The sequence below is a fragment of the Vicia villosa genome, unplaced genomic scaffold (assembly GCF_029867415.1).
Source record: "Vicia villosa cultivar HV-30 ecotype Madison, WI unplaced genomic scaffold, Vvil1.0 ctg.002488F_1_1, whole genome shotgun sequence".
Taxonomy (NCBI): Eukaryota; Viridiplantae; Streptophyta; class Magnoliopsida; order Fabales; family Fabaceae; genus Vicia; species Vicia villosa.
Window position 1 is genome coordinate 18,455 of NW_026705944.1, and position 16,327 is coordinate 34,781.

Here is a 16,327-nt window from a genome sequence, read left to right on the forward strand (position 1 = left end):
AAATAAAATTGTTATGTTAAAATCTTTGATTATAGGTAGACTTTCTTTGTATAAGAAAAATCTATAACCAAAAGAAAAAGTAACTAATATTACTAGGTCAAATTTTTTTTTTTTTGATAATCAGTACTAGGTCACACTTCTTTCAGCAGAATTAAATACGTACGCCTATTCCGAATTTTTCAACAGAATTTTCAACGGCCTTGATCACACTTCTTTCTAAACTTTCCTACAACAACTATCAAATTCCTAAAAATTTACGTATATATACATATACCTCATTCCACTCACAACAAAACACACTTCATTTTAACATCTTTAAACTTCTATCACACTAATCAATTTCATAACATTACAATCACTCAACTACGACAATAATATGGTAGAACTAGAAGCAAAAAACCACAACCGTAGCAAAAGACGCAGTTGCTACCTCTTAGCAATAATCATCTTCGTTGCTCTCATAATCCTCATTTTATTCCTCATCATCAAACCACAAACCTTCAAATTCAGTGTCCATAAAGCTAAACTCACCCAATTCAACTACACAACCAAAACCAACACCCTCCATTACAACCTCGTACTCAACTTCACGGCACGTAACCCAAACAAAAACCTCAACATCTACTATGATGAAATAAATGGACATGTATCATACAAAGGAACAAGGTTTGCTTCAACGGATGTTATAACAAGGTTAAATTCATTCCGTCAATACACGAACAGCACGAACCTTATGAGCGGTGTTTTCTCTGGACAACGTCGTGTTGTTTTTGATCGTGATCAGGTTTCTGGTTTTGAACGTGATAAGAAAGATGGAGTTTTTCGTATTGATGTGAAATTATATTTCAAAATAAGGTTTGTGCTTGATGGTTTTAATGTTGGACATAATAAGGGTAACATTAAATGTGAACTTTATGTTCCTTTCGGTTCTAATGGGACTAAGGTTATAAATGCATTTAAACCCACCAAGTGTGATGTTAATTTCTGAGGGTCATCAATTCAGGAACATCACTTGTTTGTGGGAATTGTTTGATGAGTTTTAATTTTTTGTGTACCTTGTAATTTTGTAATATTTTAGATTTCACTCGTTACCCATGCTGGATTATGCATTTTGAACGTGTTTCGGCTGAATAATAGATTTAATTTAGAGTATGTTTTATTATAGATAAAGTAAAAATGATTTGGATATAATTAGTTTAATAATTTATTTTTATATATATATATATATATATATATATATATATATATATATATATATATATATATATATATATATATATATATATATATATATATTATCCTTGAAAAAACATTAAAATTAAAAAAAAATATGCATCTTCAACAACAAATAATATTATATTGTTGAACACCTTATAAAAATTCCCACATTATAGAAATAGGCTTTACTAGATGAGAAAAATCCTAGAAAAATTCTCACATTAGCTTTAGAATCAAACTTTCCTAACTTTGTTCTTACCACTGTATAAAATAAAATATTTACAATGAAAACGTGAAAATAAGATATATTTGACTTTCTACCTTTAAGTAATTCATATTGGGTCTTTTTTAGGATGTGTTTAATGACCACCCTATCACCCTATTTATGATGCGACATACAGTGTTAACTAAATTTGTCCAAAAATATTTAGGTGGACTCATCTCATTTATCATAGTGTGTGTCAATTCGTCTAAAGCACGATTTTTATGCTCTACAACATTATTCAGTTGTGGAGTGCAAAGACATAAGCAATTGTGGGTTATACCATTTTTTCATCGCAAATGTTTCTAAAATGACGGTTTAACAAATTCATTATCATGATCACTTCTTAAAAATTATTTTTAAAGGAAATTAGATTTGGACAAATTTGACAAATTTAACAAAAGTGGTAAAATTTTCTTCCTTATGCTTAAAGATTTGGGTCTAAGTGAATCTAGTGTAATCTTTAACAATCATAAAGTTGTAATAATTTCCTCCTATAATCTTAGTCCTTGAGGGGCCAAAGAGATATAGATGGAGAAGATCAAGAGATTTGTTTGTAGAAAAAAAAATCTTCGATTTAAGACACTTTTGTTTATTTTTCCATTTGTTTAATCTCACATAGCTTTTCTTTAACTTAATTTTTGGTAAATTGGTTATTAATTCTTTGAAAACTATCTTATTAATTAAGTCAAAGTGCACATGGCTCAAAATACTATGTCACAGTTAGGAGTCTCCACTCCGGGTGATATGATAGACATTTGGTAAAACACTTTGATATGTTATCTAAGAAACTTATGGTATCAAAAGTAACTTTTTTATCAACTCTAGAATCCTTAAACACTAACTTCTTATGAACTTTATATTAAATTAAGAACTTTAAGGAAATCAAAAGTAATTGAATACCCTTTCACACATAATTGGGTAATACTTAAGAGGTTGTGTTTAAGTCCTTTGACTAATATAACTTCAACTATGGTGATTGTGGAAGGATTTCTCTTAATACCTTCTTCTAGGATCTTAACTCGGTTGTTATATCCATTCATGACCTGTCAACATTCTTTTTTATTCAAATCGATGAACATCAAAATATCTCTTGTCTTATGTCTTGAACAATCACTATCTAAAATCTACAATATTTTCGTAGCGATAAGACATTCATGCAATAAGATTAACAAGGTAATTTTGGTCCCCAACTTATATTGGATACTTGAGGGTTAGTAAGGTCTTTAGGAGCCCATGTCATGATACCCCTAGGAACCTTAACATTCCTAATCTAATCTGACATAGAGGCCTAATATGATCATTCCCACCATAATATGTAAAACCACTCTAGTAGAATTTCTCTTTCAAACTACTCTACTAGAATTTCTCTTTCTTTTACTTCTAGTGAAATAGTTTTTTTCCTAGAAATGTTTTTTTTTATTTTTAAAATTTGACTTTTCAATACTTGAATTAAAAGAAATAACAATAGGTGATTTAATGATAGGTGTTAATTGTCTTTTCAAGTTTTCAATTTCAAGTTTCAAAATTAGATAAGTATCATATTCCACCATATTGTCTTTTTCTTATAAAGAACTAGAGATGCATAATTGTTCATTTACCAAAGACATGTGTTCCTCTTTTAAGGACTCTAAGACATTATAAAGATGTAAAATTTCTCTCTCAATTTTTGAAATCATTTTCTTTTGAAGAAATATTTTCTCAAATGAAAGAGTGGGGAGATGATGAATTTTAATGGAGGGAAGAGAAGGTGACAGAAGGTGAGGAGTTTTTTTTAATCATATATTCCTTTGATTCAAAAGAAGAGAAGAGAGAGATTTGAATTAAAAATATGTTTGATTCACAAGAGAAGTTGAGAAACTTTATCAATAATTTACATTTGTATCCTTATGATATTATATAGATGATATGATATTCAAAGATAAAAAATCGTAAATATCTTTTGGTAATAAAATATGCATAAATAATAAAACACAATTCTAATTTTGATTGATTAAAAAAGTTATAACTTACCCCGTAATATTAAAAAAAATTGAGTACACTTGATTTAGATTATAATTCTCTAACACAAATTAAACTATGTGATGATAATTAACAACTTTTAAATTGTGATGAACTATCTAACAAAGTAAATACATAAAATAACAATGTAATAGGCAAAAAAAAATAAAATGAATGATTTAAAATTTGATATAAAATAAAATACAATAGAATAAATAACAAAATTAAAAACACAAACATAAATTAAAATTAAAAATAAAAAAAAACAAAAAAATTGCAGTGATTTTAAAGTAAAAAAAATACCAAAAATAATTTGAAGATGGAGAATAATTTTAATAAATTGATGAAAGTTAGAGAGAAAATCTCACAAAACAAAAGCATTGACGCAAAAGAAAATAAATAATTTTGAAATATTAAAATAAAATTGAGGTAATTTAGTAAATTAAAAAAAAAAAATTCAAACACTATAGATGCATCGAAAGTTTTAAAGTCAAGTGACCATTTTATGATTGTTACTTTTAGTATCAATTCCATGCATATATTCCTTCACACTTTGTTAGCACAATCATGATAAGATAAAGACTTTCTCAAATTCTCTAATTTGTTGATTATATGAATTAATCAAATCTCCATGGATTCCATAATTTCTTCGGGTTCCATACGGAAAAGCTCATATTCTTCTGTCAACGTGTTTTCCACATTTTTTGAGTTGTCTTACATTGTGAAATGAAGTAATATACATTAGATCTCAAGGCGTGAAATTATTATATTTCTTAATTTAAAATCATAACAATATTTCTTATTTTCTTCATCGTCTAGGTTTTGACTTAGCGGGCTTTTCTTTGATTCTCTTTGTTTATATTTCTCGGGAAGATAGTGACTGCTTTGCTTAATGATTACAGTGAACTATCATTGACTTTTGATTGACATCTCCAATATTTCTTTGATGTGTGAGGAGGAAAACTTGCGATTAAAACCCTTATGGAAAGGTACATTGAATGATTTTGTTGTAATTAAATGCATATTAGAATTAAATGAGAACTACTTTTCCCCGGGTTTAAAATTAAGGGTTTTTTCTTAGAGAGATAACTACCTTGCCCTAGGTTAATTGAATGCATAGTAGAATGATTTGGGTATTTCGTTTTTATCATCGTCCCTCTAATCTTTACATAAGTAAAAGTTGTTAGAACAAGATTTGTTCTGATCAATATTCTTAGTTTTGATGATAATAAGCATATGAATTTTGTATGAGATAATGTGGTACTCTAATACTATGCAATTTCCATTTCAGGAATTATATAAAGAGTATGCACAAAATCAGCGCAAGAAGCACTGACTCAGAAGGTTCAGCATGCATCATCAGAACATGGTCTGGCAAGACATCAGAAGATGGTCAAGCAGAATTAGAACATGGGTCTATGGAAGCATTAGAAGAACTTGAGATCAGAAGCAGAAGCACTGAAGTTCTCATGGTATCACGCTCAGAAGCACTTCAAGGTCAGAAGACAAGAAGATGCTCTGCACCAAGCTGTTTGACTCTGATGATATTCAAACGTTGTTTACACAAACATCAGATCAGAAGCAAGTACTAGACTGGCAGGCTACTCTGACTGACAAAAGGAACGTTAGAAGCTATTAAAGGCAACGTCAGTAGACACAGCGAAAACAAGGCTCGAGGTAGTTGACAAAAGAGTGAAACATTAAATGCAATGCAGTACGGATTACGCAAAACATTAAATGCTCCCAACGATCATCTTCTCAAGTGCCTATAAATATGAAGTTTTGATGAGAAGCTCAATACAACATTTGCACATTATACAGAAACGCTGTCAAATTCAAAAGCTCTCAAACTTCATCATCAAACTCACTACATTGCTGTTGTAATATCTTAGTGAGATTTAAGCTTAAACTTGAGAGAAAATCACAGTTGTGATAATAGCTTTATAAGAAGCATTGTAACTCTTAGAATTTGTTTACATTAAGTTGTAAGAACTAGAGTGATCAGGTTGTTGATTAGTATACTCTAGAAAGTCTTAGAAGGTATCTAAGCAGATTGTTCCTAGAGTGATCAAGTTGTGATCAGGATACTCTAGAAGACTTAGCAGTTGGCTAAGTGGAAAACCATTGTAATCTCGTGTGATTAGTGGATTAAATCCTCAGGTGAGGTAAATCACTCCAAGGGGGTGGACTGGAGTAGTTTAGTTAACAACGAACCAGGATAAAAATCATTGTGCAAATAGTTTTTATCTTACAAGTTTTAAAGCTACACTTATTCAAACACCCCCTTTCTAAGTGTTTTTCTATCCTTCAATTGGCATCAGAGCGCCGGTTCTAAGGTGCAAGCACTTAACCGTGTTTAGAAAAGATTCAGGAAGAGAAAAACACTAAGTCAAGATGGTTGAGACTCCACCACCTTCATCTACTTCTACATCTGGCTCAGCTGAGCAATACAATGGAAATGGTAACAATGGTTATACTACACCGCCAGTATTTGATGGTGAAAACTTTGAATACTGGAAAGATAAACTAGAAAGTTACTTTCTTGGTCTAGACGGTGACTTATGGAATCTTCTGATGGATGATTACAAACATCCAGTGAACGCTACTGGCGTAAGGCTTACAAGACAAGAAATGAATGATGATCAAAAGAAGCTTTTCAAAAATCATCATAAATGTAGGACTGTTTTGCTGAATGCTATCTCTCATGCTGAGTATGAGAAGATATCTAACAGGGAAACTGCCTATGATATATATGAGTCATTGAAAATGACCCATGAAGGAAATGCTCAAGTCAAGGAGACCAAATCTCTTGCTCTAATCCAGAAATATGAAGCCTTCAAGATGGAGGATGATGAAAATATTGAGAAGATGTTTTCAAGATTTCAAACGCTAACTGCTGGATTAAGAGTTTTGGACAAAGGCTGATCATGTAAAGAAGATCATTAGAAGCTTACCCAGAAGATGGGGTCCAATGGTGACTGCATTCAAGATTGCAAAGAATCTGAATGAGGTTTCTTTGGAAGAGCTAATCAGTGCCTTGAGAAGCCATGAGATAGAGCTGGATGCAAATGAGCCTCAGAAGAAAGGTAAGTCTATTGCATTAAAATCTAATATTAAAAAAATGCACTAACGCTTTTCAGGCTGAAGAAGTAGATTCTGAAGAATCAGAATCTGAAGAAGAAGATGAACTGTCCATGATCTCCAGAAGGGTAAACCAACTCTGGAAGAGCAAGCAAAGGAAGTTCAAAAGCTTCAGAAGTTCAAAGAAAGTTGAACGAGGAGAATCTTCTGGTGGCAGAAGATCTGACAAGAAGAAGGTCGTCTGCTATGAATGCAATGAGCCTGGACACTTCAAGAATGAATGTCCAAAACTTCAGAAGGAGAATCCCAAGAAGAAATTTCATAAGAAGAAAGGTCTTATGGCAACATGGGATGATTCTGAATCAAAATCAAAATCAGACTCTGAAGGAGAGCAAGCAAACCTTGCACTGATGGCCACAGTAGATGATGGATCATAATCTACATCAGAATCAGATTCTGAAGAGGTATTTTGTGAACTATCTAGAGAAAAGTTAGTTTCCAGTTTAACAGAACTTCTAGAACTCAAGGCTCATCTTAGTATCAAATACAAAAAGCTGAAAAAGCAATTTGAATTTGAAACTAAGAAGTTGGAAGTGGAAAATTCTGAACTGAAGGAAAAAGTTTTAAAATTATCCAAAGATATTGGATCTCCTTCTGAATCAGAAAAATCCATTCCTAGCCTCAATCATATTCTGAAAGAATATGACTCGAGCTTCAGAAAGTTCCTATCTAGAAGTATTGGCAGAAGTCATCTTGTTTCTATGATATATGGTGTTTTTGGAAACAAAAGGTTTGGTTTTGGCTATGAGGGTGATACCTCACATAAATTTGAACCTGTTGATGATTTGAAAATCACATACAAGCCATTGTATGATCAGTTCAAATATGGCCACTCACATGATATTAGGCTCACTTCACATGCACAGAGTTTTCACACTACACAAACCAAAGAGCATGTGACACAACCTAAAAGATATCATGGTGCCAAACCTAAAGAATATCATGCTGTTCCTCCTGTTACTTATAATGCTAAACCCAAGTTCAATCAGAACTTGAGGAAAACTAACAAGAAAGGACCCAAGAAATTGTGGGTACCTAAGGAGAAGATAATTTCTGTTGCAGATATCCTTAGCAGCAAAGAAGGCAAAGCACAAAATGTCATGGTACCTGGACTCTGGGTGCTCGCGACACATGACAGGAAGAAGGTCTATGTTCCAAGACCTGGTGCTTAAGTCTGGTGGAGAAGTCAAGTTTGGAGGAGATTAGAAGGGCAAGATTATTGGCTCTGGAACCATCAGTATTGGTAACTCTCCTTCCATAACTAATGTACTTCTTGTAGAAGGATTAGCGCATAACTTATTGTCCATAAGTCAATTAAGTGACAATGATTATGACATAATCTTCAATCAAAAGTCTTGCAAGGCTGTAAGTCAGAAGGATGGCTCAATCCTTTTTACAGGCAAGAGAAAGAACAACATTTATAAGATTGATCTTTCTGATCTTGAGAAGCAGAAGGTGACTTGTCTTATGTCTGTTTTTGAAGAGCAATGGGTCTGGCACAGAAGATTAGGACATGCTAGTTTGAGAAAGATTTCTTAGATTAACAAACTAAATCTGGTCAGAGGACTCCCAAATCTGAAATACAAATCAGATGCTGTTTGTGAAGCATGTCAGAAGGGCAAGTTCTCCAGACCTGCATTCAAATCTAAGAATGTTGTCTCTTCCTCAAGGCCGTTAGAACTTCTGCACATTGATCTGTTTGGACCAGTCAAAACAGCATCTGTCAGAGGGAAGAAATATGGATTAGTCATCGTAGATGATTATAGCCGCTGGACAAGGGTAAAGTTCTTAAAACACAAGGATGAGTCTCATTCAGTGTTCTTTGAATTCTGCACTCAGATCCAATCTGAGAAGGAGTGCAAAATCATAAAGGTCAGAAGTGATCATGGTGGCGAATTTGAGAACAGATTCTTTGAGGAGTTCTTCAAAGAAAATGGTATTGCCCATGATTTCTCTTGCCCTAGAACTCCACAGCAAAATGGAGCTGTAGAGCGAAAGAATAGGACTCTGCAAGAAATGGCTAGAACCATGATCAATGAGACCAATATGGCTAAGCACTTCTGGGCAGAAGCAATAAACACTGCATGTTATATTCAGAATAGAATCTCTATAAGACCTATTCTAAATAAGACTCCTTATGAATTGTGGAAGAACAGAAAGCCCAACATTTCATATTTTCATCCTTTTGGATGTGTGTGTTTTATTCTGAATACTAAAGATCATCTTGGTAAGTTTGATTCTAAGGCACAAAAATGTTTCCTTCTTGGATATTCTGAACACTCTAAAGGCTACAGAGTATACAATACTGAAACATTGGTTGTAGAAGAATCAATCAATATCAGATTTGATGATAAGCTTGGTCTTGAAAAGCCAAAGCAGTTTGAGAATTTTGCAGATATAGATATTGACATATCAGAAGCTGTAGAACCAAGAAGCAAAGCTCCAGTAGCTGAAAGTCTCAGAAGCAAAGAATCAGAAGATCAAGTTGCTGCATCTTTAGAGAATCTCAGAATTTCTGAAGAGCCAACAGTCAGAAGATCTTCTAGACTCACCTCAGCTCACTCAGAAGATGTGATCCTTGGAAAGAAAGATGATCCTATCAGAACAAGAGCATTCCTTAAGAACAATGCAGAATGTCAATTAGGTCTTGTTTCTTTGATCGAGCCAACTTCTGTTGATCAAGCTCTAGAAGATCCAGACTGGATAATTGCCATGCAAGAAGAACTAAATCAGTTTACAAGGAATGATGTATGGGATTTGGTTCCTAGACCAAAAGGATTCAACATTATTGGTACAAAGTGGGTGTTCAGAAACAAGCTTAGTGAGAAGGGAGAAGTGGTAAGAAACAAAGTCAGACTGGTGGCTCAGGGATATAGTCAGCAAGAAGGGATTGACTATACAGAAACCTTTGCACCAGTGGCCAGGTTAGAATCTATTCGCTTATTAATTTCTTTTGCCCCTCAGCATAACATCACTCTGTATCAGATGGATGTTAAGAGTGCCTTCTTAAATGGTTATATAGATGAGGAAGTCTATGTCCACCAACCTCCTGGTTTTGAAGACCTTAAGTCTCCAAAACATGTTTTCAAACTTAAGAAATCATTGTATGGATTGAAGCAAGCTCCCAGAGCTTGGTATGAAAGATTAAGTTCTTTCCTTTTGGACAATGGTTTCACTAGAGGACAAGTGGACACGACTCTTTTCTGTAAAACGTCTAAGAAGGACATTTTAATTTGTCAAATATATGTTTATGACATTATTTTTGGAACATCTAATGCTTCACTTGGAAAGAAGTTTGCTAAGTCTATGCAGGCTGAATTTGAAATGAGTATGATGGGTGAACTCAAGTACTTTCTTGGGTTCAAATCAACCAAACTTCTGATGGAACTTATATTCATCAAACAAAGTATGTGAAAGAACTTCTGAAGAAGTTCAATCTTTCTGAAAGCAAAGAAGCCAAAACTCCTATGCATCCAACATGTGTTCTAGGTAAGGATGAGGTAAGTAAGAAAGTAGATCAGAAGTTGTACAGAGGTATGATTGGATCTCTTCTATATTTAACTGCTTCTAGACCTGACATTCTATTCAGTGTTTGTTTGTGTGCTAGATTCCAATCAGATCCTAGAGAATCTCACTTAACTGCTGTTAAGAGAATTCTGAGGTATCTGAAAGGTACTACTAATGTTGGTTTAGTCTACAGAAGATCTAAAGAATACAACTTAGTAGGATTTTGTGATGCTGACTATGCTGGAGATAGAATTGAAAAGAAGAGTACTTCTGGAAGTTATCAATTTCTTGGAAGTCATTTGATCTCCTGGTACAGCAAGAAGCAAGCTACCATAGCCCTATCAACAACAGAAGCAGAATATGTTGCTGCTGCTGGGTGTAGCACACAAATGCTCTGGATGAAGAGTCAGCTAGAAGATTATCAGATATATGAGAGTAACATTCCTATTTTCTGTGATAATACTTCTGCTATATGTTTATCTAAGAATCCTATCTTACATTCCAAAGCTAAACATATTGAGATTAAACATCATTTTATGAGGGACTATGTTCAGAAGGGTGTTCTCTCTTTGAACTTTGTGGATACAAACCGTCAATGGGCTGATATCTTTACAAAACCTCTTGCTGAAGATAGGTTTAAGTTCATTCTGAAGAATATCAGTATGGATTTATGCCCAGAATGAGAAGATGAGAAGATGAGAAGATCTTATGTATGTGTATCTTCTGAAATGCATTAGGATTTTATGTTTATAAGAATTTCTGATAATGATCAATTAGAAGTTCTGATTCCGTTATTACTAACGTTTCATTATCTAAGTTGATTCAGAAGCTCTTTTAAAGCAAAACAGCTGTCACCAGTCTTTCCAGAAAATGAACACGTGTTCACTATTTTTGGACAAGCATGTGTGCAGTTGAGGAGACGCCGCCCTAGGTAACTGTGAAAATCAGTTCATTTTGTCACTTTATCTCTCCTAACGTCATTTCTCATTAAATGCATATTAATGTCATGTTTTTGTGTAATCATTTCCTTTTATTTTTTATTTTATTTTCTTTTATTCAAACCGTTTAAATAACCCGCTTCACTTTCATTTCATCTTTTTTGCTCTCTTTCTCTATTCTTGTGTCTCTCTCTCTTTGCATTTCTCTCTCAAAACCTAGTTTTTGATCTGTAACCAAGCACTTCGTCATGAATTCCTCATCAAGTTCCTCTAGCCCAGCAGAAAGACTCTCTTCCACTCAAATACTTCTAAGAAAGCATGGGTATGCTCCGTTGAAGACATGCACTATACCCACTGAAGATTTGGAAGTTCTGTGTGAGTTCGCTGTGGACTTTGAAAACCTAAGAGCAAATGGTTTTCAACCTGATGCAAGGATCTTAGAATAAGGATGGTCAAACTATCTTGATAGATTGGTTAGACCAATTTATCCTGACCTAGTGAAGGACTTCTGGGTTCATGCAACGGTTACTCCAACTGCAATAATCTCCTTCGTGTTAGGGCATGAAGTTGTAGTTACTGAAAAGTTGATAAGGAAGTTATACAACCTGGAGGATGAAGAAGGTTGCACTGGTCCTCTTCCTGGAAGAGTTAACTGGTTTCAGGTTGAACATCAAATCTCTCATGCTACTGGTATTGAATCTCATAAAACTGGTACTTTGAGGGCGTTTTATCAGGTGTGGGCTGAAATTATTCTGGGTTCTCTTCATCACAGAAAGAAGTTATTCTCCTCCTCCACCTACATCAATCCTGATCACAAATACACTCTCTTCTGCATTGGAAGAAGATTCGAACTCAACATTTCTCACATTCTGTTTGAAAATCTGAAGACATCTATTGTAGAGTCTAGAGATGAAGAACGTGCGAAGTGTCCTCACATTCCAAGAAATACTATTCCTTATGCCAGAATGATTTCTGATATTCTGATAGAAGGTAATTTGTTGGATTCTATAAGGACCACTGGAGCGTCCCAATTCCTTGGAGTTGTTCAAGGTCCTGTCTTCAATGGTGTTGATCTGTTCAGACTTGATCTAATTAGGGAAGTAACTTCTGTTGGTACAAGCTTCCCAGATATTCTGTCAAGAAGAGTTCCTGTTGAAGGCTTTGCTACTATGTTTCATTTAGAACTTCACAAGGCTGTAAAGCATTACTTGGAAACTTTTGTTAGGACTCAATCTGCCGTTGATCCTGCGTGAATTCGTGGTAGAGTGCTTCCTTCTCTTGCTGATCTTCAGAAGAAGGATCAGAAGAAGCAAGAAGCAAAGCTGAAGAGAAAGGCTGCAGAAGAAGCTGCTAGAGAAGCTAAAAGGCAGAAGGTCACTTATGATCCTCTGAAAGTAGATTCGTTTCGAGCAATAAGAACTGGTAACTTCTCCAGGCAGGTATATCAACCACCTCCTTCTGAACCTCAAACTTCTACCCAACCGCCTCCTTCTGAACCACAAAACAACTTCACCATACCAAATCCACCTCCACCATCTCTGTCTACACATGTCTTGAACCCTACACCACTAAATATCCATCCCCCAACTCTTTCTGATATACCATCCTCATCAACTTAAATCACAGATATTCCTTCCTCCTCAATCCTTCCCATAGATATTCCATCCTCTTCAACCACTGCACCTCCACCTCTTCTCTCCCATCCCCTAACTACCAGAAAATCCAACCCTTACTGCCTTCTCTACCCTGACTAAAAATTCACCTTCAACCCACCTGAACCTGAACCCCATATCTACCCGGAGATGTTCAGAAATGAAGTGATCAGTAGGCTGGATCTTTTGAAGGATGCTTCCTTCCATGGTCTTGATGATGTTTCCACAAGAAACCTCTGGAGAAGCTTTCGCCAGGATTTTCAAGTTGGAGCAATGGCTGTTTAGAAGAGACTAGTAGCTGCTGCTCCTGGCTATGCTGGTTATCTTCTTGAGGGTGATAATGGTATCTACTATCATCCCATCAGAAACAGGAGAATTCTTGAGGAGAAGCGTTTTGTTGATGAACTTGAGGAAGCAAGAATTGCTGTAGCAATGGAAGCCAATCCTTGCAGAGATATTATGGTTTGGAGACCTCAGTATCCAGTTCTGCTTAGAGACTTCAAGTCGCTCTTTGACTTTCTGAGGGAGAATCCTTCTGAGAAAGACCCCAGCTTGGTCATTCCAGAAGTTGCTGATCCTCCAGAAGTTGAAGGTCCTTCTGCCCAAGGAATCTGGCTGCCATTCTTCAGGATCTTGAGAATGGAGATTCTGAGGTGCCTGCTACAGAGTATGGAGATGCTTCTATGGAAGAAGCAGATGCTGAAGATCATCCTGCTGAATCTATTCCTGTTGAGGAAAATCAAGGTGATGGTCTGACTATAGAAGCTGCGGTTCAGAATGCTATCCCTCTGGACAGAAGCTGTGAAGCTTCTTCTGATGAACCTTCTCGTCTCGCAAGGACTCTGGAAGTTATTCAGAAGAACCAGGCTGAGCTATCTTCTCGCATGGATGAGCAACGCACAATCAATGTTGAGTTCCGCACCTTCATGGAGAGGCAGACTGCGAGCAACAATGGGATTCATGACAAGCTGGCCAAGATCATGTCCAAGCTAGGGTCATCTTAGTCTTTGAGTCTTAGTTGTTTTCTTTGTTTGCTGCATCTGTTTTTTCCTAGCATCCCTCTTGTACTTCTGTTCATTTCTCTCTTTGGCAATCAATGAAATTTATCTTTTCTTCTCTCATATTGTTTGTCCTGTTTGAAGCAAGCTGAGGGCTGTAAAGCTTCAAGATCAGAAGCAAGAAGGAAGAATGTTCTGATATTCCAACTCATTCTTATTCCTTATATGTTCTGATGCATGTTTTTAGTTATAAAATATGCTCTGTAACATTACTTGTTTTTGCTCTGATACATAATTATATGTTCTGATACATATTTTATGTTCTGATTCATTCATGCTAACTTTTGTCGTTTAGCTTGTTCTGTAACATTTCAGGATGTAGAGATGCTCTGATGATGCTCTGGTACATTCAACAATATTCTGATACAATCTAGCATGAAATGATTCAAGAAGAAATTCAAGCTCTGAAGCTGTCCAATGGAAGCAAGAATCAGAAGCTGAATGTTCTGAAGATCGAAGAAATTCAAGTTCTGAAGCTGTCCTATGGAAGCAAAAATCAGAAGCTGTGAATGTTCTGAAGATCTAAGCATATGTGATCGTCTCAACTGAAATGGAAAATACTTAGGGAAGTCCTTTATTTATTAAAATTCTTCCAGTATTTATTTCAGGGGGAGATTGTTAATATCAGGGGGAGATATATTCACACACTATGTTCATATAGCTGTGTAATTGTCTTTAGCCGTCTGATATTCTGATCGCAAATTCATATCATTTATGTATGTTTTTGTCATCATCAAAAAGGGGGAGATTGTTAGAACAAGATTTGTTCTGATCAATATTCTTAGTTTTGAAGATAACAAGCATATGAATTTTGTATGAGATAATGTGGTACTCTAATACTATGCAATTTCCATTTCAGGAATTATATAAAGAGTATGCACAAAATCAGCGCAAGAAGCACTGACTCAGAAGGTTCAGCATGCATCATCAGAACATGGTCTGACAAGACATCAGAAGATGGTCAAGCAGAATCAGAACATGGGTCTATGGAAGCATCAGAAGAACTTGAGATCAGAAGCAGAAGCACTGAAGTTCTCATGGTATCACGCTCAGAAGCACTTCAAGGTCAGAAGACAAGAAGATGCTCTGCACCAAGCTGTTTGACTCTGATGATATTCAAACGTTGTTTACAGAAACATCAGATCAGAAGCAAGTACTAGACTGGCAGGCTACTCTGACTGACAAAAGGAATGTTAGAAGCTATTAAAGGCAACGTCAGTAGACACAGCGAAAACAAGGCTCGAGGTAGTTGACAAAAGAGTGAAACATTAAATGCAATGCTGTACGGATTATGCAAAGCATTAAATGCTCCCAACGGTCATCTTCTCAAGTGCCTATAAATATGAAGTTCTAATGAGAAGCTCAATACAACACTTGCGCATTATACAGAAACGCTGTCAAATTCAAAAGCTCTCAAACTTCATCATCAAACTCACTACATTGCTGTTGTAATATCTTAGTGAGATTTAAGCTTAAACTTAAGAGAAAATCACAGTTGTGATAATAGCTTTATAAGAAGCATTGTAACTCTTAGAATTTGTTTACATTAAGTTGTAAGAACTAGAGTGATCAGGTTGTTGATCAGTATACTCTAGAAAGTCTTAGAAGGTATCTAAGCAGATTGTTCCTAGAGTGATCAAGTTGTGATCAGGATACTCTAGAAGACTTAGCAGTTGGCTAAGTGGGAAACCATTGTAATCTCGTGTGATTAGTGGATTAAATCCTCAGGTGAGGTAAATCACTTCAAGGGGGTGGACTGGAGTAGTTTAGTTAACAACGAACCAGGATAAAAATCATTGTGCAAATAGTTTTTATCTTACAAGTTTTAAAGCTACACTTATTCAAACCCCCCATTTCTAAGTGTTTTTCTATCCTTCAAAAGTTTGATAAAGAAAGTGAAAAGAGATATATTCGAAAATAGTAGGTGAAAATGAATTGAAAAAAATATGTAATACTCGTTTCGTTAAAATTATCATTCAAAAATAAACGAAGTTCAATGTAGTATGCAATACAAAACAAGGAAATTGCTAACAGAAAGAAACAAAGTCTAGTGACTAATCAGCAACAAGGAAGAGCTGACCAGGTTATTGAGTGTGTAGTGTGACGATTGAATATTGTTGGTATATTATTCTAACTTTAGTGCTAATTTTGGTGTAAACAAATTATGGCTGGAAGAAACGATGCTGCAATTGTTGCTGCCTTGGAGGTTGTTGCTTAGGCTATGCAAAATCAGCCCAATGCTAGGAGGATTGATGAGTCTCATAGTTTGAGTATGTTCTAGAGGGTGAATCCGCATACCTTCAAGGGTAAGTACGATCTTGATAGATCACAAGAATGGATTAAGAAGATTGAGAGGATTTATTGGGTGGTGGATTTTTTGCACCGCAGGAGGTGCGATATGGTACGCATATGCTGTCGGGAGAAGCTGATGATTAGTGGATTAGCACTCGTTAAAGGTTGGAGGCTGCTGGTGAAGTGATTACATGGGCTATGTTCACAAGGGAGTTCCTAAGGATGTATTTTCCTGAAGATGTCTAGGGAAAGAAAGAG

General features: G+C 35.3%; 1 protein-coding gene across 1 annotated transcript; it reads left to right on the forward strand.

Annotated features, from left to right (window-relative positions):
- Positions 1–316: 316 nt before the first annotated feature.
- LOC131638948 (NDR1/HIN1-like protein 3) lies at positions 317–1,026 on the forward strand. The gene has a single exon (XM_058909472.1). The coding sequence runs from the start codon at positions 377–379 to the stop codon at positions 986–988; it is 612 nt and encodes a 203-aa protein (XP_058765455.1). The 5' UTR covers positions 317–376; the 3' UTR covers positions 989–1,026.
- The last annotated feature ends 15,301 nt before the right edge of the window (positions 1,027–16,327 follow it).

Bases quoted from the DNA above. Each gene is read 5' to 3' on its own strand.
- LOC131638948 (XM_058909472.1), top strand. From the start codon at position 377: ATGGTAGAACTAGAAGCAAAAAACCACAACCGTAGCAAAAGACGCAGT.